At 43.5% G+C, this 15226-nt stretch overlaps 1 protein-coding gene across 1 annotated transcript; it reads left to right on the top strand.

Annotated features, from left to right (window-relative positions):
• Positions 1-3575: 3575 nt before the first annotated feature.
• TLR7 (toll-like receptor 7) lies at positions 3576-13252 on the top strand. The gene is made up of 2 exons (XM_010581565.1): positions 3576-3695; positions 9999-13252. Exons 1-2 carry the CDS (start codon positions 3693-3695, stop codon positions 13137-13139), a joined length of 3144 nt encoding a protein of 1047 aa, XP_010579867.1. The 5' UTR covers positions 3576-3692; the 3' UTR covers positions 13140-13252.
• The last annotated feature ends 1974 nt before the right edge of the window (positions 13253-15226 follow it).

Genomic DNA, 15226 nt, shown 5'->3' with positions numbered 1-15226 from the left:
CTGAGGAGGGGACGTGGCGAGGGAGGTGCTGAGCTCTTCTCCCTGGGATCCAGTGATAGGACACGTGGGAATGATTCAAAGCTGTGCCAGGGGAGGCTTAGACTGGACTGTTTAGATTTTATACAGTATACACCAGTATAAGTTTATACTATACAGTATACACTGTATAAGTGGCTTAAATGGAAGCATTTTTTTAAATGAGAGGGTGCTCAAACACTGGAACAGGCTTCCTAGAGAGGTGGTCAATGCCCCAAGGTTGTCAGTGTTTAAGAGGCATTTGGACAATGCCCCTAATAACATGCTTTAACTTTTGGTCAGCCCTGAATTGGGCAAGCAGTTGGACTAGACAATCGTTGTAGGTCCCTTCCAACTGAAATTATTCTATTCTATTCTGTTCTTTGAATACCAGGCGCCTTTGGTAATCAAACAGTTTTAACCTGTTGTAAACACCAAATGGTCAGTCTTGGCACTGGGGTAGCCTCAGCTTTCAGAAATGGGAAAGTCTTATTTCTGTCGTGGTAGTGGCTCCCTCAGCCATATGTCAGCAAACTGGGCGATTGGGCAAGCTCTTGTGCAGATCTGTGATTCTCCCTCACCAGAGCTCTGAGAGCTTCCTCTGCCCTTGTTGTAGGCCAGTCTTCTCTACTATTGTCTTCTGCTTATTGTTTTGGTTATTTTTAGTGCCTGCAAACACATTTCTGCAACTGCTGCTAGCGAGGATCCTGTATTTTTACATCCCTTAAGGCTTCTGCAAGTGATTTTGTTATCATTTCCTCAATTTTGCTATCCATTTCTCTTTGTGGTTCTTTTCATCATCTGTCTACATCAGTCTAAAGAGCCACTTATGTATTTCAAAACCTGAGCAACTTTTAACTTATCTCTTTGATAATTTCCTGGGTAAATTATGCAATGTTACACTGAATGTGGTATTAAGCATGAATACTTGGGGTGCTATCAGAATTATTGGTATGAGGGTTAGCACATTAGAGAAAGGACATTACTTCAAGACTTCAAGACTTTAGGTAAACTACCCAGCTTTAAGATAAACACAACAGAATCCTGATTTTGATAAAGAAACTAAAGCAACTTGCTCTAAGTTTTCATTTAGAAGAGGAAAAAAAAGAAAATGTAATGTGCATCAGTCCCATTTCAATCTAACTGAAAACCAAACCTGTAGATGACAGATAAAGGAGAGTAAAGACTCTTGCTCTATTTTAAATTATATTCTTTGCTCACAGGGGTGGCAAAATACATGCATTGTTACCAGTGGGACCTCCCCTAGCACGTGGTGCAGTAGGAAGTACTTTTCTGCTTTCAGTTACTTTGTGTTTCACAGGAGGCAAAAGAGATTTTACACAACATCCGAGGGAAACCTGAACTTTTAAAATCAGTGTATCAGTGACTCCCTGTTCCTCTAAAAATCAAATTACAGTTCTGAAGTTCTGGACTGCTGAGCTCCTTTGCATTTACCCCCCACCTTTCAAAGGGAAATAGTGCTGTATTTTGCTTCCTGCATTTCTTAGGTTAAAAAAAAAAGCAAAAAAGCGCTCTGCGTTTCTATTACCGTTCAGCTAAAGAGGCAGTTTCGCTCTGCATGGAATTGAAACTCGTGCTCTTGGCTGGGTGACAGCAAGTTCCTAATAAAAAAAAAAAATTTAAATCAGCCTTAGTCCGAAAGAAAAGGCAAAGCGCCAGCGCAGCTATTAAAATTTCCGAAGTTTGTAGGTATAGATTGCAAGGGAGATCTCCAAAGACACTGAGCACCTGTCAAAAATTACAGGGTTTGGTGACTGGACGCTGTGCTTTAGAAAACCTACTTACTTACAACCAAAGCGAGTGGGCATTAAGCATCTCATGTTTAAGCGATGTTCCAGTGTCATATACCAGGGACATGATTAGGTGCTTGAAGAAATCAACTTTCACAATCCAACTTGTGCCAAGTCATTCTCTTAGGTACTATTTCACAACTAATAAAGCACATTTGCTTTATAATAAGGTGAATAACTATAAATGCATGGAAGCTAACTTTCCGTTCTGGTGACATACAATCTGTGAAATATTTGGAGTGGAATAACTCGTGTAGGGTGTTTGCAAGGAAGGTTTTGCTCCTACCAGAAATGATTTGAATGGCACTGCAGAATGCAGCAGGATTTTAGTGAGATGTCTGCATTTATTATAATAACCCCCAATGAAAACCTCACTGCATCTCATATCAGAAGAAAAATTCAGTTACCAGTAAATAGCAGAGGAATCATACTTTATTACAGTACTTTTAGTAATCAGGCACAAAGGTGATCAATATAGTCCTGAACCTATGTTGAATTAATGAGCCATCTCCTAGGCCTTGATTGAAACAGTAATGATGCTGTACGCTTCCTTGGTTTTGTTTATGTCTATATGACTTGGCCACTAAACCCAGGGAATTTCAAAGTATGATTGCAAATTCTTTCCCTAGTCATTCTTCAGGTTCCAGTCTTCTGAAATGAGTTCCTCAGCTCCACAAGAGTCAGAGAAATTATGAACTATTACTTAAAATTTAAAGACAAATACATAGGGAAAGAAGACATACTCCCCCCCCCCCCCCAAATGTCCTAATTATTGAATTAGTCTGTCCTGCTAAGCCTAGAAACTTCTAAGTAAGGAATTCTCAAACACGACCATGTTCCATGAAATGCTGGATTGTCACCAGCTTAAGTCTGGCCATGTCATCTTTATCCCTTCTGCAGTGTCGCACACAGTTTTTACTTTTTGTATGCTGTTTCCTATGCCCTTACCACTCTCCTTTTTTTCCTGGTTTAATTTGGTTCCCTTCCCCAAAGTCCCATTCACTTAATAGACATTTCTTCCACAAAGTATTCAGCTTGAGATTTGTCCCAGTTCTTGAAGGTATTTGCAGCAGAAATGAACCCCAAACAATAATAATAACACAAATCACTAAACTTCAACATATAAAATATTGTTGATGTCAGTTAACAATTTCTGTCCATGCAGCTTACACTAAAAAAGGGGGGGGGCAGAGAGAAGGAACGTGAGCTTCTGCAAATCTTAGTTGTCTGAAGTGAATGTTACCCGTATGTAACACATTTCCCTCGTAGCTGATTGATCTTACGCTCTGTCACCAAGTATTTTCCAACTGCCCTCCTTTGGGGTTCCCCATGGCTTGGATGTTTATCTTCTTGGAGTAGGTCTTATTATAGTTCTTTATGGTTTGACACTGTAGCTAGGTAAAGTCCACAGTTTGAAATTAAAACCGTGTTCAAATGTAGCAAAAAAGAGAACAAATTGCAGCATATGAGACCAAAGGGAAAACAAAAAACCCTTTTGTCACAACAGCGCATAAACGTATGAGTAATATGAGAATTTGCTTAAAAGGGAAAAAATAAGACTAGTCAGTTATTTTTATGGGGTGTGGAGGAGTAAATGAGATACTGTTTTTTTAATTTTAAGTACAAATGTTTGAGGAAGTAGGTTGCAGCACTTGTTTCACATTTAATTATTTCTCAAGTCGCAGTCCAGCTGAAGAGTCGTGATAGAGTAGTGATTACTGCTGTTGTCCTGAGTGAGTTATGTCATGTTCTACTCGCCTCTGCACCTGAGCTGAACCAGTGGGGACCTCTTTTATACTGTTTTCTTCTGCTCTGACTTATAGTCTCCTCCAACAACAAAGCTGCCAGACCTGGAAGACACAGAAAATGGTATGTTAAAATTTCCTTTTAAATTTGCTCTTAGACCTTTTTTGACTGGAACTGTTGTAGAAGACTTTCAAGAACATAATCTCCTTTTCTGCATTCTAAATGTTCAAATTTACTATTGTGGGTAGAAGCTGCAATACGTGATGACAGGAAAGGAAAGCATTTATTTGCACTAGTACTAACTGGCTAGCGTTTATTTGTACTGCTGCGCTACAGAGAGTATAATAATGTGTTTTCTAATTGCTGTAACTTCTGAGGTGTTCTTTTTCTCTAGCCTTCCCCCTGCCACCTCTTAAAATGCATATGGAACCCCTACAGGAAAACTTGCTTCAGAAACACCTAGCTGTTTTGTTGCTGAATATTTGAAGAATGCCCTAAATCATTATGGGTTTGTGCACATGCTAGTTAATACTGGCAGATTAGTGCTTTTTGAACTTCTTATAAAGCCGAGTGTAGATCACAAAGAGCAGTTCACATGCATGCCTCTAGCTGTACTTTTAAACTAGCTTCTCATTGCAAAGACATTGCACAAGTCAGCATTGCTTTTTTCTTCTAATTAAAACAATCTTTTTTATTTGTGCTGGTACTATAATAGACACAAGGTGTTACACATGCAGATAGTTGGACACAGCACCAGAGTGTAACAGTTTACAGTAAAAATAGCTAATGCATTAAAAGGGTATTGGGAAACAGAAGGATATACAAAGAAATGAAGCACAAAGATGGTAGGAGCTAGGCTGGCTCTGCAACAACAGTTTGGTTCCTAAAAATACTGCAATACATGAGAGTTCAAAATCTGAGCATTGCGAACGTTTCAAAAGGCGTTTTGGACTTCTTAAGAAACCTACAAACCTATTCATGAAGGCTTTTAAGGCCCAGGTTCATTGCACCTAATTTTAGGCACCAAAACCTGCGCCGTTAGTCTGTGTTCGGTGCGTGGTCGGGCAGAGCTCCCTCCGTGCTCAGAGCCGAGCAGCGCCGGCGGAGCGGCCGCCCTCCTCTCCCGCTCCCTCTTGAACGTCAGTGCAGCCCACGTTGATGGCAATCAATTGAGGAACTTGGGTAAGTGCCTAAAATTAGGTGTCTGAGTGCAGTGGCGAAGAATGAGCTCACGTGGAAAGTTTGTGGCAATCTAGACTGCAATCTCGCCTTGCCCGAGCCCTGCTCTATTGCTTGGACAGAAGGTTTTAATTCAGTTTAGCAAATCTTTAAAGGGTGATTCTAATTAACATTTCCTCAAGAGCAGCAAATCTGTGGTTTGACTCCCAGTTAGAAGCAGAGGTTTTCCTTCCTTCTTTTAAAGGAAGACAAGCTGCTGGAGTTTGATCCGCAGTGGTTGTCAGTATTTCCCTCGGTGGCTGCAGGTGCCGTGTCCATGGCTGGTGAGGGTCGGCACTTCATGGTCTGCTGTGGCGTGCATCAGCAGACGAAGATAAATGGCATCCATGTGATGGATGGACATGTCCTGCAGTGCAGAGTCCCTGCGGTTTCCCTCCCACCCCCCTGTGCTCCATGGGCACCTGCCTTGACTAACGATGCTGGCCCTTGGGGTACGCTGGTCTGGCAAAGCAAGAGATAGAGGTAGGCAGGAACTGGGGCACCACCGGCCGTTCAGTTAGGATAGGCACTCTTTGGTTTTTCATTAGCCTAATAAAGTCTTTTACATGCATAATATAGTGTGTCCCTTGGAAAAGAACGCAGGCAAAATATTTACAAGAACATAGCCAGATTTTTCTTCTGCAATGTCCCTTTTCATTCAAAGAAAGACCTTCGGTTCTCCATGTAATTAACATCAATGGTAGAGTCCTTCCTTCTCCCTCCCACATCCCTGCCCATATTAGTAGAGGAAGAAAAGTTCTGAAAAAAAGAGCTAGGATGGTGGGAGGAAATTAATGCATTTTATGTTCTCCAAATTAGCTCCCAGCTTACTCTGATTATTCCTATTCATAATTTTCATCCAAGTGCTTGTCTACATCAAGAAATCAGAAAAGTTACTCATCTTCTAAAGTTGGTTGGTTAGACTGTACTGAAGACACTGGTGAGCTGTCTTACCCAGTGGCCGCCGTGTGGGTGAGTTTCCAACGTGAATTGCTATAAACCAAATGAAGATTATTTTGATTCTTAGCAAATGACTTCACAAGAGTTGAACATAATGAAATGTGAATTCACAGGCATAGCCTGATTAGTCCAGCTTAGTTTTCCCTGAGTAATTGTATGAATGACAGTCATGGCTACCAGCCACGATATTTAGCTACATTGCCTTTTTTCTGAGGATCTGCTGAAAATAAGAAAGCACCATAGCACCTCCTGACAATGGGAAAGGCTGTGGTGGGGTACAGTACCAGGTTACCAATACAAATCTCATGTGACAATACACTGAATTCAACATCTGCAGTGGACTTTGCATTTTTTTTCCTTCCATACTGAAGTTTGTATTCAAAAGCTGACTGAATGAATCCCCAAAGTGACTCCATTTGGCTGTTGAATCTAGATAGCAGAAGTGCAGTGCTGTGTGAGACTTGATCTGCCTTCTCTCACATCTGCTGCCCTGCCAGTCACTAGAGCACTCCTCCAGATACACAGATGCATAGCTAGATTTTAGCATAGTTATCTAAGGTAACACAGAAACACAAAGTTGTTATACAGGGGACACAGTGGTCTAAGTAAACAGAGCATACAACAGGAAGCCTTAATTAATCTCCAAGTCTGTGCCACCTGCAAGGCATGTCTTTGGCAACACTCCACAGGGTTTTCACATAGTGTATGAGCAGGTGTTTATATGTTCTTGTGTCCCAGCTAAAGCAAAAAAACATTTCCGAGTAGCTCGAACACTTTACCTAATCATCTGATTTTCAGCTGCTTAACTGGGTATTGACATTCAGTCAATATTATTCCATGCATCACTAATCCTGGTTGTTTAAGAGCATTCTGTGTGCCATGCATCTCCAAGCCTTCAACACTGAGTTTTCCAGGGAGAAATTATGATGTTGATTATTGTGGGTTTTATTGTCTTTAAATCTCTTGACCAGCACCAGGCACAGGCAGTTAAGAAGCTGTGCAAGGCAGGAAAATGCTCATGGTCCCTCTGCCTGTGCTAGGCAAGCCAAGGTTGGCAGCCTGCTTGCCTGGCTGGCTGCCTCTGGCCAGAGGGACGGGGTTTCTTTGACATTGACTGCTGCTGAGGAAGTAACTAATAAGTAAGTTAAGTTGTGAAATATTAAAAGCTTATTACTCTTCCCATAATGCAGACAAATCCATAAAGTAGCCAAGACCACAAAGACTTGACAGACAGAGAGTGTGTTTTGGAAGGTTCTTTAAATGCTTGTAGGATTTTGGCCACAATTGTTTACTGTTTATTATTCTTTTATGGGACATGCTCAATCTTAAATCTGACTTTGATTTTCATTTTTACACTTCGCATTGATACAGTGCCCTCTTGGCCCCCTGTCCTTATGCGACAGTGAAAATGCAAGCTGGTATTAAACCATCTGGAAGTACAGCCATTAACTGGCTTAGGTCAACCATATATCCATTCTGACACTTACTAGACACTCTCATGTGGGCATGAATGACATGGTAAGCTGGAACCTGGGCAGAATCAAGCAAGACTACAAAGCTCTGGGGCTGTGATTCAGAGGGATTGGTGCTCAGGTTATCTTTTCCTCTATTTTACCAGTTAGTGGAAAAAGTGCAGGCAGGAACAGACGCATGATGCAAACCAACACTTGGCTACATGGCTGGACATTCTTCAAAAAGGAAATCTTAAATGCCCAGGAGCAGACCATCCACATGTGCCAAAAGACGAGCTGGCAGGGAATAAGACCAGCCTGGCTGAACAGAGAGTTTTGGCTGGAACTCAGGAAAAAAAAGAGAGTTCATGACATCTGGAAGAAGGGGCAGGCAGCTCAGGAGGACTACAAAGATGTCATGAGGCGATGCAGGGAGAAAATCAGAAGGGCCAAAGCATGACCAGAACTTAATCTGGCTACTGTGGTAAAAGACAATACAAAATGTTTCTATAAAGACATTAACAACAAAAGGTGGGCTAAGGAGAATCTCCATCCTTTAGTGGATGTGGGGGGAAACATAGTGACAAAGGCTGAGGTACTTAATGCCTTCTTTGCCTCAGTCTTTAACAGTAAGCCCAGTTGTTCTCAGGGTACCCAGCCCCCTGAGGTGGAAGACAGGAATGGGGAGCAGAATGAAGCCCCCATAATCTATTGGGAAATGGTCAGCAACCTGCTACACCACTTAGACACACACAGGTCTGTGGGACCAGATGGGATCCACCCAAGGGTACTGAGGGAGCTGGCGACAGTGCTCACCAAGCCACTTTCCATCATTTGTCAGCAGTCCTGGCTAACCGGGGAGGTCCCAGTTGACTGGAGGTTAGCAAATGTGATGCCCATCTACAAGAAGGGCTGGAAAGAGGATCCGGGGAACGAGCGACCTGTCAGTCTGACCTCGGTGCCAGGGAGGGCTATGGAGCAGATCATCTTGGGTGGCATCACGTGGCATGTCCAGGGCAACCAGGTAATCGGGCCCAGTCAGCATGGGTTTATGAAAGGCAGGTCCTGCTTGACTAACCTGATCTCTTTCTGCGACAAGATGATCTGCTTAGTGGACGAGGGAAAGACTGCGGCTGTTGTCAAGCCTTTGGCAGTGTTTCGCAGAGCATTCTCCTGGAGAAATTGTCTGCTTATGGCTTGGACGGGTGTACTCTTTGCTGGGTAAAAAACTGGCTGGATGGCTGGGCTCAGAGAGTGGTGGTGAATGGAGTTAAATCCAGTTGGCAGCCGGTCACAAGTGGTGTTCCCCAGGGCTCAGTACTGGGACCAGTTCTGTTTAATATCTTTATCAACGACCTGGACGAGGGGATCGAGTGCACCCTCAGTAAGTTTGCGGATGACACCAAGTTGGGTGGGAGTGTTGATCTGCTCGAGGGTAGGAAGGGTCTCCAGAGGGATCTGGACAGGCTGGATCGATGGGACGAGGCCAATTGTATGAAGTTCAACAAGGCTCAGTACCGGGTCCTGCACTTGGGTCACAACAACCCCATGCAAAGCTACGGGCTTGGGGAAGAGGGGCTGGAAATCTGCCTGATGGAAAAGGACCTGGGGGTGTTGGCTGACAGCTGGCTAATTATGAGCCAGCAGTGTGCCCAGGTGGCCACGAAGACCAAGAGCATCCTGGCTTGTATCAGAAACAGTGTGGCCAGCAGGAGTAGGGCAGTGATCCTCCCCCTATACTGGGGGGGGATGTACCTCAAATACTGTGTTCAGTTTTGGGCCCCTCACTACAAGAAAGACATGGAGGTGCTGGAGCGTGTCCAGAGAAGGGCAACGAAGATGGTGAAGGCTCTAGAGTGCAAGTCTTATGAGGAGCAGCTGAGGGAACCGGGGTTGTTTCATCTGGAGAAATGGAGGCTCAGGGGAGAGCTTCTCACTCTCCACAACTACCTGAAAGGAGGTTGTAGCAAGGTGGGTGTGAGTCTTCTCCCAAATAACATGATAGGACAAGAGGAAATAGCCTCAAGTTGTGCCAGGGGAGGTTTAGATTGGATATTAGGAACAATTTCTTCACCAAAAGGGTTGTCAAGCACTGGAACAGGCTGCCCAGGGCAGTGGTGGAGTCACCATCTCTGGAGGTATTTAAAAGATGTGTAGATGTAGCACTTAGGGATGTGGTTTAGTGGTAGACTTGGCATTGTTAGGCTAATGGTTGGACGTGATGATCTTAAAAGTCTTTTCCAACCTAAATAATTCTATGATTATATTCTATGATTCTAAGAATTCTTATGATAATGTGAAATTCAAATTAGGCACTGACATGTTAGTGTGGTTTTGAAAATTTACACTAGCTTTTAAGTGACTATAGATTTTCTCTGTTTCATATGCTTCAAAAAATTAACTTTGCTCATTTACGCTATCGTACAATGGCAATCTGCTGGATGTTTAACAGCATTTGTTTCCCCTTAAAAAAGAAAATTCACAAAGACATAGCCTTTATTCACCTGCTTTGTCATTTTTTCAGTAGGTTTTTTTTTATGATTCATTATAGAGAGTGGTCTTTATCTTAACAGTACAATAACAGTGATAAGAAAGTAAAGAAAGCATTTGAGGAAATGCCAACATATGCCTTCCCCAAACTTATCATCCTACCTGCACATCCACTTCTAGCTATTGTGAGAGACAGGACTCCAGGTTAGCTGTGTATTTGTGCTAACCCATTACATGCTTGATCTGATATCCTGTGACATGTTCCCGTTGCATTTAAATTAATACCTCCCTATTTCCTTATGTTTAGGTACCTTGTGCAAGGATGTCAAATGCGTTCCCGTTTGTCTTGCTCTTCCTATTTCCGATACTGCTGTCAGGATCTTGGTTTCCCAAAAGTTTACCCTGTGATGTTAAAGCCTTTGAAGGTACCGTGACAGTGGACTGCACCGATCGGCGTCTCATGGAAGTCCCCAGAGGGATCCCTGCAAACGCTACCAACCTTACCCTGACTATTAACCATATCCCCCATATCTCTCCAACATCCTTTGCTCATCTCGAAAACCTTGTGGAGATTGACTTCAGATGCAACTGTGTGCCTGTCAGAATGGGGCCCAAAGATCATGTGTGCACCAGGAGACTGAAGATTGAGAATGGCAGTTTTGCTGCCCTGACAAGATTGAAGTCATTGTATTTGGATGCAAACCAGCTGTTGGAAATACCCCAGGGTCTTCCTAGTACTTTAAGTCTGCTGAGCCTGGAAGCGAACAGTATCTTTTCTATCCAGAAAGCCAATTTGTCAGAGCTAGGAAACGTAGAAGTATTGTATCTGGGACAGAACTGTTACTACCGCAATCCATGCAATGTTTCATTTGAAATTGAAAAAACAGCCTTTCTGGAGCTGAAAAAATTAACAATACTATCCCTGAAGTCTAACAACTTAACTCATATCCCACCCAATTTGTCATCTACTTTAAAGGAATTGTATATTTACAATAACATGATTCAAGTGATTGAGGAACATGATTTAAGTGCCCTTCACAACCTAGAAATTCTTGATCTAAGTGGTAATTGCCCACGTTGCTACAATGCCCCATATCCTTGTATTCCCTGCCCCAAGAGCACAATTGAGATACATTCAAAGGCTTTTTATGCCTTGAAAAATTTAAGAACTTTGCGACTTCACAGTAACTCTCTTCATAGCATACCCAGCAGCTGGTTTAAAAACACCAGGAATCTCGAAGTTCTCGACCTCTCCCAAAATTTCCTCATAAAGGAGATTGGAGATGCTCAATTTTTGAAGTTTATCCCCAGCCTTGTAGAGCTTGATCTGTCCTTTAATTTTGAACTGAAGGTGTATTCACCATCCTTGAATCTGTCTAAGACATTTTCCTTCCTCTCTAACTTGGAAACCCTCAGGCTCAGGGGTTATGTCTTTAAAGAACTGAGAGAAGGAAACCTGGATCCATTGCTCAGTCTTAGAAATCTAACAGTGTTAGATCTTGGGACTAATTTTATTAAAGTTGCTGACCTGAGAGTGTTCAAGGAATTCCCAGCTCTTAAACTCATAGACCTCTCAATGAATAAAATTTCTCCTTCTTCAGGTGAAAGCAACTTTTATGGATTTTGCTCTAACAGTAGGATTTCAGTAGAGCAATACAAGAGGCAAGTATTACAAGAGCTGCATTATTTCAGGTATGATGAGTATGGGCGAAGTTGCAGGTCCAAAGACAAAGAGGCTGCTTCCTACCAATCTTCAGTTAAGGAAGAGTGCCTGAAATACGGAGAAACTCTGGATTTAAGCAGAAACAACATATTTTTTATTAACCCCTCAGATTTCCATGATCTTAGTTTCCTCAGATGCCTCAACTTGTCAGGTAATGCAATAAGTCAAACTTTAAATGGAAGTGAATTCAACTATTTGTCTGGATTGAAATACCTGGATTTTTCTAATAACAGGATTGACTTGCTATACTCAACTGCTTTCAAAGAGCTAAATCTTTTAGAAATTCTAGACCTGAGCAATAACAAACATTATTTTCTGGCAGAAGGTGTTACTCAAGTCCTTAGTTTTATTAAAAACTTGGCCCATCTGAAGAAGCTGATGATGAATGAGAATGAGATTTCTACCTCTATTGACACAGGAATGGAAAGTCAATCTCTTCAAATTTTAGAATTCAGAGGAAATCATTTACATGTTTTATGGATGGATGGGAGTGCTAGATACTTGTCATTCTTCAAGAATCTGACCAGCCTGGAACAACTAGATATTTCCTTCAACTCACTTGCTTTTTTGCCTCCTGGTGTTTTTGAAGCTATGCCTCCAGAACTCAAGATCCTCAACTTAACCAATAACCAGATGAAGAGTTTCAACTGGGGAACGCTCCACTATCTGAAGAAACTAGTAACTTTGGACCTCAGCAATAACCTTCTGGCTACTGTTCCCCGAGAGCTGTCCAATTGCTCTTCATCCCTCCAAGAACTGATGCTCCGAAACAATCGCATTCAACGGCTAACCAAATATTTTCTCAGAGGTGCTTTTAAATTGAAATATTTGGACCTCAGCTCAAACAAGATCCAAGTAATTAAGAAATCTAGCTTCCCTGAAAGTGTCATTAACAACCTGAGGATGCTGCTTTTGCATGGTAATCCTTTCAAGTGCAACTGTGATGCCGTGTGGTTTGTTTGGTGGATCAATCAGACTCAAGTGACTATTCCTCTTCTGGCCACAGACGTGACCTGTGCTGGCCCAGGGGCACATAAAGGAAGGAGCGTGGTTTACTTGGACCTGTATACCTGTGAGCTGGACACCTCGTATTTGATCCTGTATGCTCTGTCAGCTTCAGCTGTCCTAGGCTTTATGGTGTTCACAGTGACGAGCCATCTCTATTTCTGGGATGTGTGGTATAGTTACCATTACTGCACTGCCAAGTTGAAGGGCTATCGGCGTTTATCTTTACCAGATGCTTGCTACGATGCTTTTATTGCCTATGACAATGAAGATCCAGCTGTGAATGACTGGGTGCTGACAGAACTGGTTGAGAGGCTGGAAGATCAAAAAGCCAAACAGTTCAACTTATGCCTGCAAGAAAGGGACTGGCTCCCAGGACAGCCAGTCTTTGACAACCTTTCCCAGAGCATTCAGCTGAGCAAAAAGACCATATTTGTGCTGACCAACAAGTATATTAAAAGCGGCAGCTTCAAGACAACATTTTACATGGCCCACCAGCGGCTTCTAGATGAAAAAATGGATGTCATCGTCTTGATATTTCTTGAGAAGGTTTTGCAGAAGTCCCGGTATGTCCGGCTGAGGAAGAGGCTGTGCAGAAGTTCTGTCCTGGAATGGCCAACTAACCCTCGATCTCAGCCCTACTTCTGGCAGTGCCTGAAAAATGCAATAGCTACGAGCAATACGCTGACTTATAACAAGCTTCTCCAAGAAACTGTTTAGCTCTACCCTTCCCTATAAAAGTTGTTATGATGCACAGTGAGCAAAAGATGCTAAACTTCATTTGGAGAAACTGTTGAAGTGTGGAGGACAAATGTAATTGTGATATTATACCCCCAAACAAAATGTACAATTAGTCCCAAAGCTGATAGTTCACTTGTTTTGCTATGACAAGATTGCACAGAAACTGTTGCCAGCATGGATGTTTAGCTGACATGCACCTTGCTTGGCACTGATTGCTGCACAGCAAGAGAAGATGCACTACCAACTGGAAGTCCCTGGTTTAGAACAGAATCACCACTTCCAGCTTTCAGTTCACTGGAGGCCTCCAGCATCTCCTGTGGTTGGGTCAAGTGTGGGTGAGACACTTGCTCAGCTTACTCTAGTACACAGACTGCCGGGAGGAGTTTGGCCGTGCCTAAAGTTGCTGCTGTTCAGATCACTGTTGGAGTAAATGTGATTTTAATAGAAAATGAAAGTTTCTGTGTTTGGTGTATTTATGAAAAACAAGAAAAGCGTTTGGTGACAGATTCATCTCAGAAAATACCCTAAGCAAAGCTCACGCTTTGATTTTAGGAGTCAGGAAAATGTAAGAATAATTATCTTTAATCTCAGGCTTACAGCTGCTGAGCCTACCACTTCTGTCCAAGTGGGCAACAGCCCTAGTCGGTGGGGAAAGAAAGTTCTGGCAGGACTGCTGCTGTCAGGGGCTTGGGAGCTCTCCCGCTATTGCATAGTCAAAAAGCTCATAACTCTGAAGACACTTTGAATAATGTGTATGGGCTAAAACGAGAAGGTATGTGAGAAACAAATTCAGAAGGGCTTGCAGGCTGTGGGTCAGAAGGAGTTACAAGGTAAAGGGGGTCCCCGTGCGTGGAGCTGCTGCGTGGGAGCGAGGAGGGGGAGCAGGACAGCAGGTAGGTAGGCTGAGGCAGAAGAGATGGAGAAAATCAAGGAAAACAAAGAGGAAGTGGGAAGAGACCAAGAAAGGAAGGTAAAAAAAAGAGAAAGTGGAAGAGGTGGAAGGAATGGAGGAACAGACAGCTAAACTAGGGCATGATAGAAGTTAAGAAGCATTTACTGCTAATTTCCAGGTAAGCTCTTCCCTCTGCCTTTCACCTGCCTCCTCGGCTGCCAGCCGGGCTGGCTCCTCCCTGAGGACTCAGGGTTCTTCTCCAGCATCGTGCCGTCGGCTTGAGGAGCTCGGCTTCCCCGTGTCCGCCCAGGTCCTGCGTCACAGCCCCTTGTGTGTGGACGGGGATGGTGTCAGCAGGTCCAGCCGAGGCTGGGGCCCGAGGACGTGCTGAAGTGACTGCCTCGCCTCCGCCTGCCCAGACTTTCTCCAGAACAGAAGACAGTCGCTCGAAGTGTGAAACACGTAAGACCATGTCGTACAAGAAAAGCATCCAGCCCACTCTTTCTTTAGTCATGCTGTGGGGGTCCAGAGCAGCCCCAAGCCCTCCTTCACCTCCTTGCTCCCTTGGCAGGTCCCTCTCCCACAGCAGCTGCTGGGGCACCACTAAAAACCTGAGCTGGGAACGGGTCTGACTTTAGAGACGTCCCGAAAAAGGGAAGAAACACTGCTGGGAAACATAAACACTTGGGCCCGTTCCCCTCTTCGGTTCACGCCACAGCCCCATCAAACACATGGCAGTGTTTCAGCTGAAGCTTTTTGCAACGGCAGCCTAAACCTCTGTGCGTGGCACGGGCTGGGTCTCTGCTTGCTGTGATGCTCTCAGTTTTGGGAGAAGCAGCGCGCTTGACGGCGCTCCTGTCTGCAGCGCAATCCGGGCAGCTTCTCCCCCCTCTCTCAAAGCCCTTTTTCTTTTCTGGCAATGAGTCTCGGTGACAGCTCTGGCTGACAAGGAGCGAACGCTCCTCACTGCTTTGAACCTGCTTATTTCAGCTGCCTGCTGTGCTTCCTCACCTCCCTGTTCTGCCTGGTCCTTTCTTTAAATAGCCTCTTTTTTGATTTAATTGTAGGCAACCAGACAGACAAGAATACAAACTCGAACAAGAAAACCAGGCTTCATATAATAATATTACAGATAACAAGGGTTTTTTCCTCCCAATTCATCACAGCATTTTTA

The sequence above is a fragment of the Haliaeetus leucocephalus genome, unplaced genomic scaffold, assembly GCF_000737465.1.
Source record: "Haliaeetus leucocephalus isolate CR32 unplaced genomic scaffold, Haliaeetus_leucocephalus-4.0 Scaffold795, whole genome shotgun sequence".
Lineage (NCBI taxonomy): Eukaryota > Metazoa > Chordata > Aves > Accipitriformes > Accipitridae > Haliaeetus > Haliaeetus leucocephalus.
Note: the sequence above shows the minus strand (reverse complement) of the source record. Positions and strands in the feature narration are given on the sequence as shown.